The sequence below is a fragment of the Elgaria multicarinata genome, chromosome 6, assembly GCF_023053635.1.
Source record: "Elgaria multicarinata webbii isolate HBS135686 ecotype San Diego chromosome 6, rElgMul1.1.pri, whole genome shotgun sequence".
Classification (NCBI taxonomy): domain Eukaryota; kingdom Metazoa; phylum Chordata; class Lepidosauria; order Squamata; family Anguidae; genus Elgaria; species Elgaria multicarinata.
This window is the reverse complement of record NC_086176.1, coordinates 74,134,444-74,154,759: the sequence shown is the minus strand read 5'-3', so window position 1 is coordinate 74,154,759 and position 20,316 is coordinate 74,134,444. Positions and strand designations below refer to the sequence as shown.

The window sequence follows — 20,316 nt, the reverse complement described above, 5'->3', positions numbered from 1 at the left end:
AATGTTCACATAGTCTTGACATTACCTTTAATTACTCTCTCCTCTTTGTTTCCCATATTCAGTCTATAGCCAAGCTGTGTCACTTTTCTGTTTACAATGCTGCAAATACATGGCCCCTTCCTCTCTGTTTCCATCAAAAACCTCTGGTGCATGCCCCGATTATCTCTTGCCTAGACTACCACAATCCTTTTCTCTCTGGTTTTAAAGTTATCTCACCTTGATTCCCTCATATCTGTCCTCTGTCAAAATCATTCACCTTTCTCATTGCGCTAATTACACAATAAGCTCTCCCTTCAAATCCCAAAACTGTCTTCCTTTCCACTAACAAGTCCAACACCAACACATGTACATTCCATGCATTCTTCAAAGGCAGCCCTATGTATAACACATTGCAGTAATGCAGACATGATGTAACTAGGCATATCACCATGGCCAGAGCTGCATATTGCTTCCCTGTTTACATAAGAACAAGTCCCTGTCTCCACTTGCCACCTCTTCCTCTGTTCTCATGTTAAATTTTACATTGTAAGCGCCTTGAAGCAGAGACCTGCCCTCTTGTACTCTGTAAAGTGCCATGCAAACAGATGATGCTAAATAAATAAAATATACCAAATATAATTTTCACTTGGATACCATCAATAAGCAAGACTTTGGAAGGCCCAGCTTCATTTTATTTTAGGATATACTGAGATTCACTTCTTCGTTTCAAGCATCTTGAAAATTACATGGTACAAAAGTACTTTATTTTACTGGACAGTTCGGCAGGTCCTGTTCTATAATATACATTAAAAAGAGGTAAGTACTATCCCTTCAGAATTCAACTATTGCTTCCCATTTCCATTCAGCAGTGAGACTATTTTAGATACTTATTTGCTGCAATATAGATAAAAGTGATTTAGAATGTGTTAAGCTTATTACAATGACTAGACTATCACACTGAATTATTTCTCAATATATTCCCAAGGCATCATCTCTGAAGCAAATGAAACCCAGAGCACCAGGATCATCTAAACATTATCTAAAAAAATTTACTGTTTTTGTCCAAGTTGCCCTTTACATAAAACTTGACATATTAACAACTAATGTTTGAGAAAGCCTGTAACATCTACAAAACCAAAGGCTACTGAGATCAGATTAATAGCTTTTCCATTTTAGAAGAAATTCAGAAAGTTACTCTAGGGTAAAGAGAGGCATAAAATAAAGTACAAAAATCTCACAGCAGGTTCTTCCAGCTTCGCAATATTACTCAGAGATAATTTACACATTACACTAATTGTGTAGTATGGAGCTGGCACTTGTATGCAGTGCCAATTCAGATTGGTACCACTGCATTCCAGAAGGGGAGGATTAAACTTCCCCCAACTAATGTTTGCTTCCTGAAATTCCTGCCCATGCGAGAGAAGGGTAACAAAATTTTAAAAGCCTCCATTGACTTTATTTTCTATTGTCAAGTACAACAGCTTGAAGCTGACAATCTTTCCATACTTCTTACTCCCTCTCTCGTCACTTTTATTTTAAGTGCCCAGGTTAAACTTTCTTTAGCCACAGATAGTGGCAAAGTCAGCAGAAACAACTGAGGGGCAAAGCCACAAGCTTGGATCAGTGTTTGATTCACTGGTCTCTTATCTGTTAGTTCAAAACAGAGCTACTAGGTTACTAACTGGAACTGGCAGAAAGGGTCATATGACACCAGTACTTTCTCATCTGTACTAGCTTCCAAATCATTTCTGAGCCCAATTCAAAGTGTTTGTGTGCCTTTAAACCCCTAAAACAGCTTGAGAACAGAGTAGCTAGAGGGAAGTCTCTTCCCATATGCACCTGGACAGGCTCTTAGATCATCTTTGGAAGACCCTCTTGCAGATGCCCTTGCAAAGGGAGCTAAGTGGGTGGCTACAAGAGATAGGGCCTTTCTCAGTTGTGGCACCCCACTTATAAAATGTCCTCCCCAAAGAGGTTCACCTGGCACAAGGCAAAAGCCCTTCTTTTCTCCCAGGCATTTTAGAGCCTAGTTCTAGATTTTTATTGCTATTTTATCTATTCCTGTGCTATATTATTTTGAATTATGTTTTTTGTATCCTGCCCCGAGAACATTGATTATTAGGCAGATTAAAAATATAATAAATAAAGAGATAAACTATTTATATACTGCAAAGCCCAGTTTGCTGCATGTCTTAAGAGTGACTAAAGAATCTGCCTTCACCTATAAACAAATCCCAAACCAATTACGAATAAAAAGTTAGTAAGACATATTATTGCTTTAGAAATATTTGAAAAATAGTGCTATATAAATTTACTATATGAAATATGGACCAGAGCCCACATGAGATGCATGAAATGTTAACACGGTCTGTAGAAAATGTGAATATGTATGTATTGTTGATATTCTATACATGCACATGTGTAGACAGTGGGGGGGGGGGATATTATTACAAATTAAGGCCAGTTGCAAGATATAGCTACATCCCATTATTGCGCAGAATCAAATGCAAATAAGAGGATTAAAAGACCAGCTCCCAACTGGTAATGAATTGGCACAGCAAGTTAAATTGTGTACAAGAGCATCTAAAGATAGGCAACTACTTTTCATACTGAGCTAGCCTCATCCCAGTCTCTGTTCACCCTTAAATCTGATGTGGATTCCAGCTCAGCAGCTTCAGTCTGGATTTTGCAATCCAGAATCAGTCTGCAGGAAAAAAAATGCAAACAAAAGGGTGGTATTAAATGCCACTAAAGGCTAAAAGAAATCCTGGTCTTTTACAAGTATAGGCAGTTGCAAATGTCATCATTCCAAACTAGTGTTTGGTTTGGTTTAAGTCTGCAGGTTTTATTAAAACTCTTTTTCCTCAAACAAACCTTCTTCAAACAAACACACTTCAAAGAGGTTTTAAATATTTTCCTAAATAGGTAAAATATTTTTCGTTTTAAAAAGTGGGGGAAAACATATTGGAAAAACATATTCCTACATTGAGTAATGTATACGAGAAAGAGGTGAAAAGGCTATCCCAAGACCTGGGGAAAGGGATAGCACCTGTTAAGAAAATATCCTTGAAAGTAAGTACAACTGAGCATGGCAGCAATAAACATAAGGGTAAAGCCCACAAGCATCAAGGTAAGAAGGTTAGAAGTATGAATTTTAACCCACTTTTTAAAATCTTAGACAAAAGTGATGCTGTAAGAAAGATCAAACAGGGCAAAGTTAAACAGGATAAACAGAGGAATGGGGTAAGTAAGGAATCTGCTGCAGTGAAAGATGGATCTGACAGTAAATCTGAGGATGGTATGGAAGCAGTGAATGTAATTAAATAATAATTAATAATTTAATAATTTAATTATCCCTCGATTAAATAATATTCAGGTGTCAGAAGGAGGTAAGGGCATTGGTTGTGAACCATACATGGCAAAAACAGAGATGCAATCAGACAATATTGTAGGGCTGGGGACTTCTGGGAGAAACGAATGCTGGCGTGTAAACCGTGAGCTCTGGCTTTTATCACTGCTTTTATCGCAGTAATTGTAATTGTAAAACTTCCCTGCAACTTCTGAAATATCAGCCTTGTATGGTATGGGCAGCCAGCTAAAGACTCAAGGTTAAAGACTAAAGGAAGAGAAGAGATAGCGAGGGAGGAGGATAATTAATCAGAATAAGAAACCCTCCTGCCGCCATTTACAAATGACGGCGGTTTGAAAGTTTGTTAAAATTACGGCTGAAAAACTCTTGCTAAGGATTCGATACAAACATTTAGTCTGTTTAAAAACTTCCTGTGCCTGAAGATACCAATTTGCTACAACTAGCCAAGCATAATATACTTACTACATACATAACTAAATAGAGAACATTGACGGGGGAGGAAAGGAATTTAAGTTGCTGCAACTTCCAATGGAATTGAAAGTCGCTAAAATCACCCCTAGCCAGCCTTTGCCTTTTGCCTCTGCCTCTGCCCCTTGCCAATTCTTTAGCAGGTAATTAGCTCCCGATAAAGAGATGGTATTAACCAGGACTGGCTATAAAATGCTTGGACTCCCTCCTACCCTCTCCTTTACGGGGGGATGTAAGAAACGGAAAATCCAAACAAAGATCACACAGTTCTTTGAAGGAGCAGGCAATGAGTCGGGAATCGAAGAGACTGAAAAGGGGATTGAGGAGACTGAAGAGGCCAATTCTGAAAGGATTGGGGTGACTAACATTAATCTTGCTCTAGAGTGGTCTTTGGGCTTTAATAACAGCTTATTAGTCACAGACTTCCAAGAGCACATCTTTGACATCTGCCTGTGAAGGTGTATTCCTGGAAGGATGGCTTGTCGTCATGTCTAAAGATATTGGACACATTAAACGCTCTCTGGTGGAAAGCAACAAGCTTTTAAGAATGTTGGCAGATATTCATAATCCTTCTCGAAACAACACTGACAATCTTGGAAATAAAGAAGGACATGATATCATAAAAAATCTTCCACACATAACTGAGCCTGAGAAGGGGCGAAATGATCTAAGTAAGAAGCGAAGTAGTAAAAATAAGAGGAACAATGTTAACACTGCAAAGAAAAGTAAAAACATAAAAAGAGCAAAGACAGTCAAATATAAGAAAATGGATTATAAGAAACTATATAACCTGTTAGGGAAGATGACCATAACTAATTCTAAATCTAGTCGAAACAACTCTACATCTAAGTCTACTTTTAACGGGGGAAACCCTCTTTTGCCCAATGACGTAGTACAAACACCTCATCCTACTACAGGAGAAGAAATTATAAGTTTGACACCTCCATTGGCCCGGGACCTAGAGGGACAAGACCCTTGGATAGATGCACAAAACTAAGCCATCGCGAAGCTAGCTCCAAGAACTGTAAGGTTGACCCCCACCCCACCCTTGGAACTTGGTGCTGAATCAATATAAATTAGCTTTTGCAAATTATCCCAAACCAAAGGGAAATTTAACTCAAAATGCACGGAAATTAGATTTTTCAATGTTCTTAGAAGCTGCTTCCCGGGGGACTTTTACAACTCCTAATGTGAATAGTGTAGAATATCTTTACTGTAATGGGCAATGAGCTCGCGCAATTGTCACCTTTTCCAACTGGACTACTGCCAGACGAGTTTATGAATGCAGAGAGACTATTTTTTTGGAGAGAGGAGTGGTAGTTACTAGGCTATTTGAAAATCTGGCCCAACCTCAGCCGTTACTCCCCTATTTCAAAAACTGGCTACAAAAATCTGGCACTGATGTCCCACACTGCAACAAGGATCTGATCACCCTGGATAATCCAATTTATGGCCTCCATGTGATCCAGGACCTTGCTGGAAGTTCGAGCATGAACCAGCTAAGCAGCAGCGCCCAAGACGCATCTGATGATCAGGCAGCTCTGGAAGGCACAGTGGAAATAAACCTATTGCCAACATCACTGTTCTGTGGGCCTGAACGAAAAGTGCCAATGCCAGATGTGGAGGGACTGTCTGAAAGCACCAACTCAGCGGAAGATTATCCTTCTCAAATTATTAAAAACATCAACCCGCTGGCAATGAAGGAGGAATGGCTAGCCAGCAGATTTCTGGAGAACCACGAGATGGGTAGCCCACCTAAAAATAATCAACAATTGCCTGAGTGCAAGGAGCGTGGGCTGAGGACTTCTGCACCATCAGGCAATAGTTGTGCTTTTTTAGGGCCACTAAGTCTCCTAATTCCCTTAGGGTAACACTTAGACAAACGGAACAATGCTTACGCATTCTGTCATGGAATATGGCAGGCTGGGGAAACAAGTTTGTAGATTCTGATTTCATCCCCTATCTACAAACATTTGATCTCCTATGTCTCCAGGAAACCTGGCTCAGGGCCCCCGAAGACATGCATCTACAAGGTTTTAAACTCCTTGCCCTGCCTGCTATTAAGATGCAACATTGCAATTTTACTCTCAACGAATACCCGGATGGATATAACAGATCTGAAATTGTCGGATAGTGGTTATATCCAGTCAGCCCTAGTTAAATCCTTTATGCATAACTCAGTGGTTTGTTTGAATGTTTATGTTCCCCCTAACTCTACTAAGCATAATGATAACCAACTTTGGCATGAACTGGATCGAGTACTTCATTTGGTTGAAGAAATTTTACCTAATGTGGAGATTTTGTTATGTGGAGATTTTAATGCACGACTAGGAAGCAGCAATGAACAGATATGCAAGGATCTGCTGTTAGACGAAGATATTGATGCTATGCCAGCTAGAACTTCCTCTGACAAAGTCGTTAACAAAGCTGGGAAAATCTTGTTCTCCCTTATATACAAGCACCATTTATACTGTTTGAACGGAGGGCCTCTAGATAAGACAGGGGGCCATTTTACTTATTTAACTGGGAGGGGGGCAGTGTGGTAGATTATATTTTTATGTCAGCGGGCCTCTATGCGAAAACTTATGCCCTCCGCCTAGATGATCGTGCAGATAGTGACCACCTAGCATTGATAGCCGAGGTGGAATGCCCAGGGGGTGGGAAACAGCCTACTGCTCAACATCCCCTACAGGCTACATGTATAGGTGAGAGACGTTTCAGATGGACCCCAATGCTGATAGAAGACATAAAGCAATTATTAGACAGCACGAATATGATGGAGGCTAGGGACTTGATCATTAATAATCCTGATAACTCCCTGGGCCTATACCAGGCCCTAGTGGATAATATGCGGCCCTTCTTGGTAAGGTCCGGACATTTAAGAACGAATCAACATGTATATTCATGGTTTGATGCAGAAGCCAGGAAAGCCAAACAAGCTCTGGTAAAATCGGCTAGGTCCTTGAGGAGAGACAAATCAGAGGATAACACCAGAAGGCATTTGATGCAGAGGGGTGAATATAAGACGTTATTGAGGCGGACAAAAGTGAGTTTTGCAACCACCTTCTGGAAGGATTTAGGACAAGCTGCTACAGAACGCAATGGAAAACAATTCTGGCACATGGTGGCCAGGGGTCTAAAAAATTTTAAACCTGAGGTAGCAGGACAGATCCCAATGGAAAGGTGGGTGGAACACTTTGGCAATCTGTTCTCATCCTCAGATACAACCCAGTTGGCTCAGAGCGAACTGGAGGATGGTCTGCCCTTAGATGCACAGAATACCTGGCCCACAGTTACAGAAAGGGAAATTATGAGTCTCATCGGCCAACTAACTAGCGGAAGGGCCACGGGAGGGGACATGTTGCCACCCGAAATTTTCCGCCTAAATCCATCCTGGTGGTGCCCAATTTTGGCAGCACTTTTCACATCAATCGACTTAACAGGTGCTCTCCCAAGAGGTTGGACATCTAGTGTGGTGGTCCCAATACATAAGAAAGGTAACGCTCAGGACCCTAACAATTACTGCCCGATAAGTTTGCTCGATGTTCCCACCAAATTGTACACGAGGCACCTATTGGAGAAATTAGAACAATGGGTTGAGGAGTTTCATATCCTCTCCCCATTACAGGCTGGCTTCCGTAAGGGTCATAGTACAATCGACCAGTGCTTTGTTCTGAATTACCTATTACAAAAGTATGCAAATAATCCGCCAAGGAAGTTGTATGTTGCTTTTGTAGACCTCTCCTCTGCTTTTGATTCCATAGACCGACAGAGGCTGTGGAATAAGCTGCAGGCTTTATCAATCGAGAAGCACCTCCTCTCCCTTATACAGCGCCTATACTCCAATACAGACATTAAAATCCGGTATGGTATAGCAGGCTCCCTCTCTGATCCCATCTTGACATCAAAAGGAGTCAAGCAAGGCTGTATTCTGGCCCGGCTATTATTTAATCTTTATATTAATGATATAACTCAAAAACTCTATGCCCCTACTTTTTTCCCTCCCACAATTGGAAAGATGAAGGTTCCAGCCTTGCTTTATGCTGATGACATGGCCCACATTTCACTAACTCAAGTGGGTATGAGAAGATTACTTACACAACTTGGAGGGTATTGCAAACAGGAGGGCCTAACTGTCAATTACAACAAGACTAAGGTTGTGGTATTTGCTAAGAGACATGTTCATCATAGATGGATCTTAGATGGACAAGTTATTGAGCAGACACGCTCTTTCAAATACCTGGGTCTTCACTTCTCGGAGAACACCCTGTGGCATGCCCACATTAAAGCAATTTCAACCTCTAGCAGTCGCCTCTTGGGCCCTATTAAAAAGCTGTATTATACAAACGGACACCACTTAGTCGAACCCATGGTAAAGGTCTATGTTGCCAAAATAATAGCACATCTTTTGTACGTTGCACCCATATGGGGTGCCTACTACAAAAATGAATTAGAACCTATACAGAATAACTTTCTACGCACTCTCTTGGCAGTGGCACATAATATGCCTGGAGCACTATTAAGAACAGAAATAGGCATCCCCTCCCTGAGAGCTCGTGTACATAAATCTGTCATTCTTTATATGAAAAAGCTCTGCCTGATGCCTGAGCAACACCTGGCAAAAATGTGCTTTTTGGACCTACAGGACAGGGAGGGATGGGTGCGTACTGGTAGAAGTTTGATGTCATCCTATTCACCTCTCTCAGTCACAACCTTACACGCCCTACCTGTTCGCCAAATCCGTGATATAATATTCAATAACGATATTGGGATCGACCTTGAACAGGTTAGGAAATGTAAGTTGGCCATCTGGTATCCTAAGTTCAAGCAGGACCACAAAATGGCTTCATATCTCAAGGAATTAACCTTTTTCCCTGTCAGGCGAGCGTTTACGCAATTAAGATTTCAACAGATGCCTATGGAACTCCTGAAGGGGAGATATGGTAACTGTCCCGTAAGTGAGCATTTATGCATATGTGGAGCAGGCCAAGATGCAGACTTGGCTCATTATGTTCTTCACTGCCACCTCTATAAATCACCACGGACCAAATTCATCCTCCCCTTTCTAAACATCCTTGAAGTCCACACGGAAGAGTTCGAAATCAGGTAGTTGCTGGCAGACACAGACAACTTTGTAAGCTTCAGGGTGGCCCTATTTGCCCTAGCAGCATTAACGTTGAGGAGAGCTTTTGTGGCAGGTCTGGATTCTGACCTTGGGTAAGGTAGACAATAACACAAAGAGTATGGCATTGATTTAAGATAACGTGTTTTATTGCTGCTCTATTTTGCTTAATGTATTAACTTGTCCTACCGTTTCAACAGTTTTAATCAGATTAATGTTTTAATGTTTTAATGTTTTTAATGTTTTTAATGTTTAAATGTTTAAATGTTTTATGATGTTTTATGATGTTGTGATGGCCATTGGCTACAAACAATAAAGAATGATTGATACTGTGGGGCTGAGACAGCCCAATGTAAAACTGCCAAGAACAAACTCAAACTTGAATATAGATACCAACCAAGATGACTCCTTAAATAATCCTATCCCTATCCTAATTCGGACTAGAGATACGTCACTAAGCCCCATAAAGACGAGACATAGTCCATCTTGGAATAATTATGCAATTCCTAATATGATCCCTATCCCCACCCCACCCCAACAATGGCAAGTTAGGAGTCAGACTCAATCATGGAATAGGAGAAGAGATAGAATGTGGGGAGATAGACATGAATTTCGAAATGGACCTTGGTCGCAGAATGGTAGCTGAAATGTACTGAGCTCAACAGATTTAGGGCATAAGCCTATTAAATTTATTTCTTGGAACATTGCAGGATGGTTTAATAAGATAATGGATTGTAGTTTTATCGAGTATCTTAAACAGTTCCATATAATTTGCGTTCAAGAAACTTGGACAAAAGAAATTTCCATACAAGGATTTGCTTCTTACTCCCAACCAGCTGCAAGAGTCAATACCAAAGGAAGGAGTAAAGGAGATTTGGCTTCAACAAGCTTAAAACTGGAAGTAGAGGAAATCACCTCATTTTCAGGTAGTTCGCTTATCTAGTGGTACTGTGTTTAACATAATCTGTATCAATGTTTACATACAGCCTAAAGGCTCTGTGAACTCTGAAGATAATATATGGGCTTTGTTAGACTTGCAGCTAGAAAAAATAATGGAAGAACATCCACTGATACAAATTACTGTAGTAGGTGACTTTAATGCTAGATTAGGTGGTAATAACGTAACTAATGCTATTAAACAGCTACAGTTAACAGTATGTTCATATAGTTATACCAGCAGCTATAAACGTGTATAGATTTCAACACTCCCAATTAGAAGACTGGCAAATGTTGGCCAAATGATTCTCTAAGTGGTCCGTCCTGATTCCATAAATGCATCACTTAGACATGTTTTAGCTCTCCCCTCACCCTCTGTACAGTGGATCATTTCTTCTGTTTCCAGTTCTAATCCTCCCATGTTCATGAAGCTCTGGCAAAAATGACATCACACACACACACACACACACACACACACACACGAGGGGGGTAGCAGCAGACATGGGGTAATCCAAAGAGTTTCAGATGGCCCCCAAATATTTAGAAAAATCCTAAGGAGGGGTCTCTTAAAGCAGCCCCATCAGCATTCAATGGCACAGAATATTGACTAGCTCAGTGGGGAAAAACAACAGTTGAGTGGGAGCGTAAAAAGACTGGAATGCCCAGAAAAGGAGATGGAAAGAAGAGACACAAAGGTATAGAATGAACCAGCAAATTGCCTGGATAGGTCATTTTAGTTCCATTCACAGGGATGAAAGTGAGAGTTGCTCACAGACATCAACGGAGAAATCAAAGATTTTAATGTAGCTGGGATTGGATAGCATCCCCCACCCCATCCCCATAAAATGGAATGGGGAAACCACAACACAGCCGAATGAGAATCAACCATGCTCAATGGGAATGGTATACTGACTGTTGGAGGAAAAAAAGTTAGAAAAATCAGAGGAAATAGAAAGGAGTGGCTGGAGCCCTGAACAGAAGTACTCCAAACAAGTTTTTATTGCAGGGCCCCACTTGTCATATCCTATTTGCTGATATCATTACACTGTGCATTTATATGGCCCTGCTAACAGTAGCCAGCTAGCAATGAGAAGTGGGTGCAGGAAAATCCACCTTACAACATGGAAATACATATTAATTTGTAAAAGATATTACAGAGGGGAATGGAGAACCTTGATATGAGGTTTTCATTTTCATCAGCAATCTTGTATTTTTTTTAACTCTTAATTGTGCCCTCACACATAATGCACAATTAGTCTAAAAGGGCTATCTCATAGTCACTATATTAATTGTGGTCTACCTTTGTATTCATCACTACATCTTAGTGGTGGTAGCAGAAGCTATGCTGCTGTGTTATATAAATACCACCCTCTGATGTATTACATTTGACATAGTCCTGCAAGGGTGTGATCAAAGTGGCAGCAGTTATGCTACTTGGCCATACCCCTATCGTTAGGTCCCTCAGATGAGACTACAAATTAAATTGAATTCTTCATTCATTCTATCCTGACTGTAAAGTTCCAAAGCCCATTTTTTGAGCTATCACTCGACTAATGATAATTTAAAAATTGCCAATATTTTCAGCTTTTAATCTAATCAAGTGTTGGCTACATATTATGTAAATCATGCTTCTGTGTGTGCACCTACAAGATTTTTGTATATGTTGTTCAATCTCCATTGAATTCTGAACATTCACAAAATGAAATCTATAAAGATGTAAACATAGGTTTGATTAGAGGAAACACATTCAGACGTAAACACGTTCAGATGGAAATTCCCAGCATAGTACTACAATTAGTTCTAGCCTTGTATATTATATTGATGTAAAGAATATGATTTAAAAGGAGCAAGCCTGATTCTGCAAGATGTCTTCAAAGCATTGTAAGTTAAGTACACAGTTATAAAATAAAAATGGACAAAATGTGAGGAGGAGGAGAAAGAGGAGGAGGAGGAGGAGGAGGAGGAGGAAATACCTACTTTGGCCAATGGTTTATATAAAACAATGTTTTTCTCAGCATATTCTTACCTCTCCGATCACGAGCAGCTAAATTATGACCTCTTTTTAACGTAATGTCCAACTGGTACATTCCGGGATCGGTGAGGGATAATTCTGCATTACTTGTTCCAGCAGGATTGATTCTCTAAAAAGCATAAAGAAAAGACATTAAAGCCCAATATTTTTAATATCCACTGAAAAAACACTTAAATTGCCATTTTGCAGAATATATTCTTTAAAACAAAAACAAACAAGGGCAAACAAATGTTAGCTATAAGAAAAAATGCCAAAATCTATATGCTGTAATAACTTTATTAGGCCAACCCAAAGTTCACAAAACATATATAAGCTGTCAAGATCTCTAGATCTCTTTATCAGGCAAGATGCTACAAAAAGCAGGTTGGCTATAGTGAAGGGGGATAGGAGGGGAGAAAAACAGCTGACCAGATGTTGCAGTCAGGATGTCTGCATAGTCAGAATCTTAAGATGATACAGAGGAGGGTTTGCAGATATTCATATTAGGCTGTGCCAGCTAACATGATGATTTCAGATTTCACTGCTCCTAGGACTACTAGGAACAAAAATGTAGCAGGCAAATGTTGATCCTCCATTTTAATGCTGATTATATAAATATAAAATCCAGCTGTTAATTCAAAACTGTTTCCAATCTGGGCAAACCAGTCTGTTGGCAAAGCATCCCAACTTCATTTTGAAGTGTTCACAAAGTATTACACTAAGTTTAATAAGCATGATGTGACACCTCAAAGAACAGGATGTTATTACCTTGCTTGAATTCCAGAAGCCTTAAGATTCCCCTTTATAGGTAACAATTTCCTAGTTGAAACCCAATGAATGAAGTCCCATTAAGAGCCCTAGTGTATACATTTTGAACACTGAAAAGTTTTATTTGATGTGGGGATATAACTTTCTTTATAATGACTAACATATGATAGATTGCACAGTTCTAACAGTTAGAGTAACTGGTGTTAAACTGCTATTATTGCCAAGAGAAAACTTTGCTATGATTTCATGAAAGTTTCACAGATATTCTTACTGAAGTTGTACACATGCTCATCAAGCAAAACCATACCTCCTGTGCTTCTACCTATTGAAAAAACAAAACAACCCCCCATAATCTTGCAGATGCCCAAAGATGCATTCAGCACCAATTCAATCAACCATGTTTATCCCTTTTGCACCACCTTAATTTATTCTTTCTTTAGCAGTGCAGAGTTAACTGTAGTTGGATAATTTGTTCATTGACATGGGTCAGGAGAATAAAATAAAGGTAAACTACGGCAATCAGGTGTCCTAATTTTCAAAGGACAGTACTCTATTTTAGAGATCTGGGAGAGGACAGTCCTCAATTTGAAGAGGTGTCCAGTCAAAATCTGGTTTAAAGTCAAGGAATCATAAGGAGGGAGAGCAAGGGCCTTGAAGTTGCCTATCAATAGTTAGCACCTAGAGAGCAGACTGAGCAGGCACACAGGTAACCTAGGGCTCATCTACACCAAGCAGGTTATTCCACTATGAAAGTGGTATATAAAAGGCAGGAGCCACACTACTACTTTATAGCGGTATTGAAGTGCACTGACAACTGTTGGGGCCCATGACACATACCATATACCATTTTCATAGTGTTATATCCTGCTTGGTGTAGCTGTGTCATGGGCCCCAACAGTTGTCTCTGAACTTCAGTACCACTATAAAGTAGTAGTGTACATCCTGCAGTGCACTTCAATACCGCTATAAAGCAGTAGTGTAGCTCCTGCCTTTAATATACTGCTTTCATATCGGAATATCCTGCTTGGTGTAGATGAGCCCCTAGTCAACCTTCTTAACTATGGTGAGATATATTGCATTTCTATTTAAATTACAGTTACTATTTCTAAATTTGCATATGGAAATGTTAAGCTAATTAGTGTCCTCTTTTTCTCCTTTTTTGTGGAGTAGTTTTCTCTTTTTTGGTGATGCACAAGTGGCCATGCTAAATATAACACGAGGTGGGTGGGTAGGTGGGAGAGATTCCACAGTAATTTTGAAGTTTTTAAAGGTCAGAGAATAAAAACCATTAAAATGGTATCAATGAAGGCTCTAAGCAAGCCTGCCTGGGAAAAGCATTCCCCTATCCGCTTGGCATACTGAGGATGGTGGTGGTACCATTAGGAGAACTTCTGAAGACTTGCTCAGTGACTGGGCAAACTAGTATGGATGAATAAATAAATAATGTGAAGTCTAGTTTAAAGTTACATACATGAGCTGACACAACGTCAGGCCCACATACTCCGCCCTCCTTTCTCTTTTTCTGGCTCTGTCACAAGGTGACTGGACGCTTTCACTTTCCACTTTTAAACTAGGAGAAGTTCCTTATTCTAACCAAACGCAGAGTAGTTGAGTAGTTGAAATAAGCCAAAATTAAATGAATCATACTTTAAACTAACCAGAGTTACCTTATGTTCAGACGTAACAAAGAACTCCACTAAGTTTAAAAAGGGAAGCAAAAGGTTTCAAACTTTCTTCCTTGCAACTGTGCGAATGGAAGAGAGGGAGAACTCACAAGGTTGAGGCAAGTGCCAGCAAGGCTAAACCATAGTTAAGAATTACAGTCTGAACTAGGCCAAAAAGTACTCAGTATTCACAAAATGAAAGTGACACTCGACAAAAATCACTTTTTTCAATTATTGATTTGATTTGTAATCAATCTGTACAAACATAGCATGGAGTTAACAATTCTCGCTCCTCTCATACATTTATTATGCTTTAAAATTATTTATGTTCTATGGTATTGAAGGACTTATTCTTATTCACATATTTTGTATACTTATTCAAGCATTCTGACAAATAAACAAAGGTGAATAAAAACCAATCAAAACACTTATGAAGAAAGCTTACAAACTACTACACTACTAAACTTATGTCATATATATTTATAAACATCTAATTAGTCCAGACAAAACAGATAATGAAATGCTGAGATTTAGCCATGATGTGTTTATGCTTTCATAGACAAATAAATAATAAATATGCCACAGGAAAGCTATGACTTATCCACTACCTGCAAAGTAGGTAATTTACATTAATACATTTCCCTCTTTATAATTTGTCTGCATTATGGCAAAAAAACTAGAAACAACCTTGCAATCTAAAATAAGGTAGTATTTTGACTTATCTGTTCAAACTGATGTTGGCAGAATCAAATAGATACATACATACTCTATCTATACACACACAAAACAATGGATAATTTAAAAATTGCCACTAGCCTTCCAGTGCACAATCATGTTACAGATGAGGCCTGCACTTTGCTACACTTGTAAATGTCCCCACTCCTATCACCATATCAGCATCCATTCACCAATAATAACATTGTTTGCTCCTTGCTTCCCCAACTCGTAAAAAATTACAGGGGCAGCACTGGGAACTTCCAAGGTTTGGTTTGTAATACTTGGTTTAATTACAAACATAGAAGCAGAACGTAAGTGGAGACAATTATTCAGCCCTTCTACAAAGCGGCAAATGCATTACCCCATACCAGAATGTCAGGTCCTAGCTAGACCTAAGGATTATCCCAGGCAAATGGAGGGGTTGTCCCTGCCTGTTCCCGGTATCCCCTGTGTGTCATTTTGATGTACAGCAGCGGTTCTCAACCTGTGGGTCGTGACCCCTTTGGGGGTTGAACGATCCTTTCACAGGGGTCGCCTAAGACCATTCGAAAACACATATTTCCGATGGTCATTTATTTGTAATTAGAAATAAATATTTCACAATATATAATTACATATTGTTTTTGTGATTAATCACTATGCTTTAATTATGTTCAATTTGTAACAATGAAAATACATCCTGCATATCAGACATTTACATTACGATTCATAACAGTAGCAAAATTACAGTTATGAAGTAACAACGAAAATAATTTTATGGTTGGGGGTCACCACAACATGAGGAACTGTATTAAAGGGTTGCGGCATTAGGAAGGTTGAGAACTACTGATGTCCAGGGATGATCCTAGGATGATCCTGGTCTAGCCATGGCCTTAGAGAGGATCCAGGAGCTCTCAAGGTTCTTTCAGCTAGCTCACAGCTTGTTCACCCTGCCTCCAAATGTGTACAACTGCTCTTTTTTCAGACAAACACACACACACACCCCTCTGTCACCTTCTTATAGCTGGGAGGGGAGCATGACCTTCAAAAAGCCCCAACAGAGGTTTAATTCCAACTAATTCTCACCTCTCCCTTAACTTTAGGTACACCATCCCATCAATCCCATCTGTACAGCACCATGTACATTGATGGTGCTATATAAATAAATAAATAAATAAATAATAATAATAATAATAATAACCATTCTAGGTTATTAATCAGCAATCTGCCTTTAAAAAAATTCAGCCAAGATTCACGTTCTAGCCCCCCACCCCCCTTGGCCATGGAAGCCCACTGGGTGACTTTGGGCCAGTCACAGACTCTCAGCTCAACCTGTTGTGAGGATAAAATAGAGAGAAGGGGGATTATGTATGCCGCTTTGAGTTCCTTAAGGAGGAAAAATGCAGGATATAAATGTAATAAATAAATAAATGAGTACTTTTTTTGCTTTTAATATCGGTCTAATCTGAAGAGCAACCTTTATCCTGAAATATTACACACACACACACACACACACACACATAATTGCTCAACTCCTTATTGATCTCCTATACCACAATTCTCCCACAAAGAATTCCCCCCACTTTTCCTCCACCCTTTGTTAAGAATAAAATTGAAGTGCCAAGTTATAAAGATGCTAGTATATAAAACTTAGATAATGAAGTTGCCTTGAGCTTTGCTATAGGCAAAGTGCTGTTTGGAGACAGATTCCATTAGTGGAATGAAATTTTGTTCTGTACACAAGAGTAGATTAGAACTGTGATAAATTAATGCCTGTGTTACCACAATTATTGCCTAGGGCTTATTAACAATATTTTATATATTAAGTATAGTCAACTTTTTTTTAAGACAATGGATTTCATTATTAGAAGTCTGTTTCTGCAGTCTAAACTAGCATGAGGGAAAATTACAGTTTCCTTTGTTTAACATAATACTGACACACAGGACTTCTTTTTATTTCCTGCTCCATTCTGCATTTCTTTAACTTGTATTGTATTCTGCCACTCTCCAAATTATATTTTACCACAATCACAAGATACAATTTTGTTCAGTTCAGTATAAAAACATTTGGTAATCTAATATGCGTGCATGTCGTGGGCTAAAAAATAATCTTCAACTGCAACAAGAAAGAAATTACCATACTCACAGGATGTAGAAAAAGTAGCAACTGAGGCCATAGTATCTCGATCCCGTACAAAGGCTAATCAATATTGTATTATGAAACCACTTGCTCCCAAGGCCCCAAACCAAAGAAATGCAATCCATATGAACAACTGTGCTTTTATTGAGCTTTGTGAAACAACTATGTCCCTATGCAATATCATGAGCCATTACCAACTTTGATAGCAACAGAACAAAACAGTACACAAATCCCTTCCACCCACATATTTGGGACATAGAAGAATCCTGAAAGTACCAATGAAGTTTGACAGCTGCTTTTAGCTTTTCAGTAACTGCACAATCCAAAATTAATTTTCTTTCCAATAGTCAAACTGCTATAATTGCCATGATATTGCTTTTAAATCTAAGAGTAAACAATAATTGTATTACAAAACTGGCACTCCATGAAATCAACTAGTTGCACAACTGAACTTGGTTTTATTTATTTCCAACTTGGAATACTGACACAACAATTCAAAACATCATCCTCATACTTTAAAAAAATCTCAAACTGTGATTAAGCATGGCGGATTTCTGAGGTCACCAGAAATTATTAGTAACCCTGCACACCTGTCCTTTAAAGTCTCTCTTATCCCTTTAGCCATGCAATTTTCTGTGATGCTTGGAATCTTCAAGGCAAGCTCACTCCTGCACTCTCTGTTTTACAGCAAGACATGGCACACACTCATACAATCATGTAATCGGTTCCTTGATCAATGTATGGCATTCCAAATGTTATGAAAGGGAAATGAAGAAGCAGAACAGCAGTAAAAAAAATCTCCTAGTTTGCCACTGCTCAAGGGTGAGTGACGAAAAGGCAAGAAGGATCTGAATAGCTGTCCATAGCCATGTGGTTCCAAGCTTCCAAACAGTGGTATGATATGCAGCCACCGCTGAAAAGCACTTCAGCACTACAGTAACATATGAAGGAAGTTGTCCTAATTCATATGCAATATTTGCAAATCTATAAACAGACCCCCAGATTCAGTTGGTAGCATCTTTAAGGTAAGACTACAAGTATGACAATTTCTCTTTTTCCTAGTGGATTAGGCTAGGGTAACAATATAGGTTCTTGTTGGGCGCTTGAACCGAACACCATTAAAAGTGAAGAAGATATCTTGCACAAAAGCCAGATACTTGCAAAATAAAACAACTCAAAATATCCAGACTAAAGTGCTATAAAATTAGATATCTTAATACTAAGAAAAAACATTAGCAAGTTCCAGTTTAAAATCTGAAACACATATCTCTACTTAAAAGCTTTGAACTAGTTCTTACCTTTAAGAGAAAAGATCCAAGAACATAGTTAAGTCTTTTGTATAATTTTGCTGACCAAAATATTTAGGTCTTCTGCAGAGCTCTTACATAACAAAATGTCCAAGAATTTCATCATCTTTAATGCAAAAAGGAAATATGTTGCATGCAGTTCATCCATCCTTTTTTTCTTAATGAAGAACTGAAGCTTACTGGCAAAGATTTAAAGTTTGATTATTTGATTCTCATGCTTATTATTCAAATCTCTCTATTTAGAAAAACTACTGAATAAGTTAAAAGAAACATCATGATCATCATAACGTTCAGCAAGAGATATTTTTTATTTTGAAGGCAGGAATTCAAGATGGTAATGTTCACAATGAATGACTTTTACCTAGAAAGTAGTATTATTTTGTCAATTGTAAATCTAAGAAAATTATATGTATGTATTTTTAAAAAATATTCTCTCTCCCACTCCAAATCTACTACATGCCCTATTGGTTTTGTAAGCATGCTTTAAGGCATAAAGCATAAGCAAAAGAGCTGGATTCTAGTAATACTAGTATCACCCTCAAAAACAGAAACCATTGTCATAGTTCTAACTGGAAGTCAAGCAAGCAAAATTAGTTCAAAAATATTCAGCAGCTAAGTTTGTATAACCCTAAAACAACCTGAACTCCTGTACTGCCAATTATAGCAACACGTATGCATATCAAGTCAGTAGCATATGTTTAGAATTTGTTGCAAACTGCAGATATTTGAAAAGCTTGTTCTGTGTCAGCAGTATTAGTAATCTCTTCAGTAAAAAGCTTACAATCTTAAATGGGTTATCAACTATATCTTCTAGCAACTTTATATATTTACAGTGTAACCCTATATACATATCAATTCAGAAGTAATCCCCATTTAGTTTATTGGGACCTACTGCCAGGTAAATCTGTACACAATTACAGCCTTGATTCATTTTAAAAATAATCCCGGTATATTAAACTCACTCACTCTCAGCATAAAAAGATGAAGAAGCTAGGATTTGAAATGGACTGCTCTGCAAAAATTCTTGCATCTTTCAGTAAATAATACAAATTTATGATTTTAAATCTATACATCTAAATAAGTCATAAATTGAAGAAAACAGGTGCTTTTCTTACAGATTTAATAAGATGCTAATGAAAACATCAATTCACATTTTAAATACATTTTTACAGAAATATCACCTTTAAGGTTAAAGTCTTTTGTTATACTGATTAAATAATATCCACAACACATATTTAATTTCATACTAAATTATTCCACTAACATACAGCCTGATTGGAGCCAGTAAGAGCATGTTGAACTGGGGGGGAAATACCTTATTGTGCCCAAATGGCAACATTTCCTCTGCTTTCAGTTTAAATAAGCAAACAATTCTTGGCTTCAAATACATCCATTCATTCACACTCAAAATTAGTCCTATACAAGGGCCATCAACGAACAATACTGTTTACCTCCATCTACTATCATCGGCTTCTTAACATTACTTGCTGCTCTGAACCGCAGCCACTGAGAGTGACTGTAAGAGGAAACCATAGAGTGTGAATACAGTTGCTTCACAGCTTTCAAAGGATATGACTCACTCAACTAATCTACAATCTCACTGTACTACATTTTATAGCGTCTCCAAACACTGATCTCAAAATACAAGATAGCTCTGTTGGATCTTTCAGCAACTGAGAATACAGTATTTCTTTAGTTAAAGATTAGATCAAATTCATACAAACGTATTACAGCAAGAACACAGAATAAAAAAACCTACATACATATCTCACCATAACACACATAATTCATTAGTTAGTTTACCAATGTTAAAATCTCTCAAAAATAATATATGCTAAAATTATATAGGTCAAAT

At 38.5% G+C, this 20,316-nt stretch overlaps 1 protein-coding gene across 5 annotated transcripts in view; it reads right to left on the bottom strand.

Moving 5' to 3' along the window:
• Positions 1-20,316, bottom strand: part of MCTP1 (multiple C2 and transmembrane domain containing 1) — a 230,857-nt gene that overhangs the window by 170,153 nt on the left and 40,388 nt on the right. For 2 of the 5 annotated variants that reach the window (XM_063129601.1, XM_063129602.1), the window contains exon 2: positions 11,902-12,016. In XM_063129601.1, coding sequence (XP_062985671.1) covers positions 11,902-12,016 — 115 coding nt within the window. Of the gene's footprint in view, positions 1-11,901; positions 12,017-19,776; positions 19,981-20,316 lie in introns of those variants that run through there. The other 3 variants (XM_063129603.1, XM_063129605.1, XM_063129604.1) reach the window with 3 other exon arrangements.